At 59.3% G+C, this 2,816-nt stretch overlaps 1 protein-coding gene across 1 annotated transcript in view; it reads right to left on the bottom strand.

Annotated features, from left to right (window-relative positions):
* Positions 1 to 5: 5 nt before the first annotated feature.
* Positions 6 to 2,816, bottom strand: part of WDR86 (WD repeat domain 86) — a gene marked incomplete at its 3' end in the record, with an annotated part of 12,066 nt that continues 9,255 nt past the window's right edge. Inside the window, exon 4 of the mRNA XM_025038999.1 lies at positions 6 to 403. Within this exon, the coding sequence (XP_024894767.1) occupies positions 6 to 403 (398 nt within the window). The remainder of the gene's footprint in view (positions 404 to 2,816) is intronic.

Below are 2,816 nucleotides of genomic sequence, written 5' to 3'. Positions count from 1 at the left end.
CAGGGGCAGGCCGGGCATCGGCGTGCACGGCCGCTACCGAGGCCGACTGCTGGGGACATCTCAGCCCAGGGGACCTCGGCCTCGGGGAGGAAGTCTTGCCGGCGGTGGAGTGCTGGGGACGTGGGGACCGGTGCTGCTTCCCCCTCGATCCCTCCCTCCGGGGCGGGCGGCAGGGCGGGCGCGCCTACCTGGATGCAGTTGATGACGAACGCGTGGCCGCGGAACACCCTCTGCAGCGCTCCGGACTGGGCGTCGAAGGCGCGCGCGCGGGCGTCGCCGCTGCCGGTGAACACTGTGGACACACGCGCCACTGGCCTCCCGCCCTCCACGCCGCCAGGACGCCGCGGGGCAGGGGGCAGGGCGGCCGAGTCACAGGGGCCCCCTCCGGGCCCCCTCCGCCCACCTCACAGGGATTCAAGTGGGGGGAATAGAGGGTGCCCCTTGAAAGGAAGGAGGTGGCACCTTTGTTATCTTACTACATTCCTGCGGGCCAGGGTGACTGCCAGGGCCGGAGGGGGCAGGGCGGCCGAGTCACCGGGGCCCCCTCCGGGCCCCCTCCGCCCACCTCACAGGGATGTTCAAGTGGGGAATAGAGGGTGCCCCTTGAAAGGAAGGAGGTGGCACCTTTGTTATCTTACTACATTCCTGCGGGCCAGGGTGACTGCCAGGGCCGGAGGGGCCCTCTGTGGTCTGCAGCGCTGGGCAAGACTGCGGCCCACGGGCCTTTCTCGGGCTCCTAGCGGGCCGCACTGCCCTGCCAGGTACCACCTGGGCCCAGGTTCCCACTCAAGCCGTTTTGTGGAGGCCAGGTGTTGCCCCAAGCTCTGAAGCCCCTGCCTCAGGGGGGTGGTCCCTCCCCCCACCATCTGAGCAGCGCCCTGTGACAAGGACAGGCCAGAGATGCCTCGCTCGTCAGTAATGAACTCAGCCCTCCTAAGGGCCCAGACCTCCCCCACCCACTAGAGAGCCCCTGGCCAACCTCTGGCGGGTGAAGCCCAGTTTCCTGCCTTATAACTTAGCCGGACAGCTCCCAAACCCCCACTGTACATCGACACCACCGGCAGCGTTTGTTAAGAGGCAGATTGCTGGGCCCACCTGTGTTTCTGATTTACGCCGTCTGGGGCAGGGCCTGAGAACCCGCGTTTCCAACCTATTCCAGGTGATGCTGATGCTGAGAACACTGACCCCGCCTGGTTCACTTGTCATCTAGCCTGGGTTCTCCCAGAAGCTGACTCTGACATTAGGACTCAAGTACAAACAGTTCATCCGGCAGGGCATTCCAGGAAGTGGGGAGGAAGGGTGCTCATACAGGTGTGCTGGTGAGCAGGTGACTGCTGGGGGCCCTTGGCAGACCACATCTCAGAGCTGTCGCACCTGGGGCCAAGGACGCTGGGCTACTTATTCAGCAATTCCCATTAGTCATTGGCTGAGGGCCTCTCATGGGTGTCAAGTCCAGCCTCCTCCACCTTGCCCCTCACAGAAACGTGCCCTTGGGCACAGGACCTCAGCTGCTGCAGCAAGTGTCCCTGAACGCTGTCCCCACAGCACCCGCTACACCCGCCCTGCAGCCTGAGCCTAAACGTGCTACAGTAGGCACCTGCAGAGTGCTCCCTACTCCACTTCCTGTGTCACCTGCCTATTCCGAGCCTTTCTGCTAAAGCTACCGGTGGATGTAGGTAGCCCTGGAGACAAATTTTCATTTCTGGGTCTCCAGCTCCTGGACTGCCTTCCCCTCCCCACCAACTCAGTGTAGCTGCTGCACATCCCCTGGGTGGGAAGAGGGTCTAAGCATCCTGCAGCCCATCGGCAAAGACTGAGGACCAAGCTCCTTAACAGTGGGGCAGCCGGCAGGGACCCTGGGATCGGATACAGTGGCAGCTTCCATCCCAGCTATGGCCAAGGGGAGGCCCACTAGGCAACATTCTCCTTTTTAAATTAGAGGTCCCAGACTTGGGAGCAGAGCCATAATCACACTGACAGGTTTGGACACAGGAAGAAGATAAAAATAATTTTTCCGTGTCAGACACCTAAATCCCGAGGGTATCTCGGGCTCTATTTTCAGAGATCCACATTCTGCCTTTATCTAACACCTGTGCTGTGAAGTCGACGTGAATTTTCCACTGTGATTCTTACTGCCCCCCCCTCGCCCCCCGCCGCAGTCTACCCCTCACTCCAGCGCTAGGAAGATGGCTCTCAGGCTCAGCTTCGTGGCTTCCTGCCACTGTTGTGTGGTGGTGGTGGTGGGGTGGGGGTTGGGCTAATGGCAAAACGACGTTGGGGATCGCATCGGGAAAGAGATTTTCAGGTGTGGTGAGGCTGGGCGGCTGCCTCTCTGGAACAGAGTCTTTTCTGGCGTGTCTGGGGTATAAACAGGTGACAAGTCAGCTGGACAGAGCCAACAAAGCCCAGATGTGTGACAATTTGAGACCTGTGAGATAGATAGCTTGTTGCCTACCTAATAAGCCATTCTACTCTTCTTTCTTTACAAAATAATCCTGATTGATCCTGGGAGCAATGTCCCCGAATAAGAGATTTTGTTATTCAGCCTCTCTAGAAGGCAGGGGTCAAAGGGATATATACAGAAGTCTTTGGGTGGAGCTTCCAGGGGCCTACACAGCGAGGAGACTCATCCTTTTTCCCTTCCTTCATCTTCTTCCTGCCTGCCTGAAATATGACATGATGGCTGGAGCTCCAGCAGCTATCTTGAACCATGAGGCCCCCTTAAAGCTAGAAGATATGTGCTAGGGATGATGAAGGAAACAAGAAACCGGGGTGCCTGATACCTGCGTGGGGCCACCCATTCCAACTTTGGCTGA

This window comes from Pteropus alecto, unplaced genomic scaffold, assembly GCF_000325575.1.
Source record: "Pteropus alecto unplaced genomic scaffold, ASM32557v1 scaffold48, whole genome shotgun sequence".
Lineage (NCBI taxonomy): Eukaryota > Metazoa > Chordata > Mammalia > Chiroptera > Pteropodidae > Pteropus > Pteropus alecto.
This window is presented reverse-complemented; position numbering and strand designations above follow the sequence as displayed.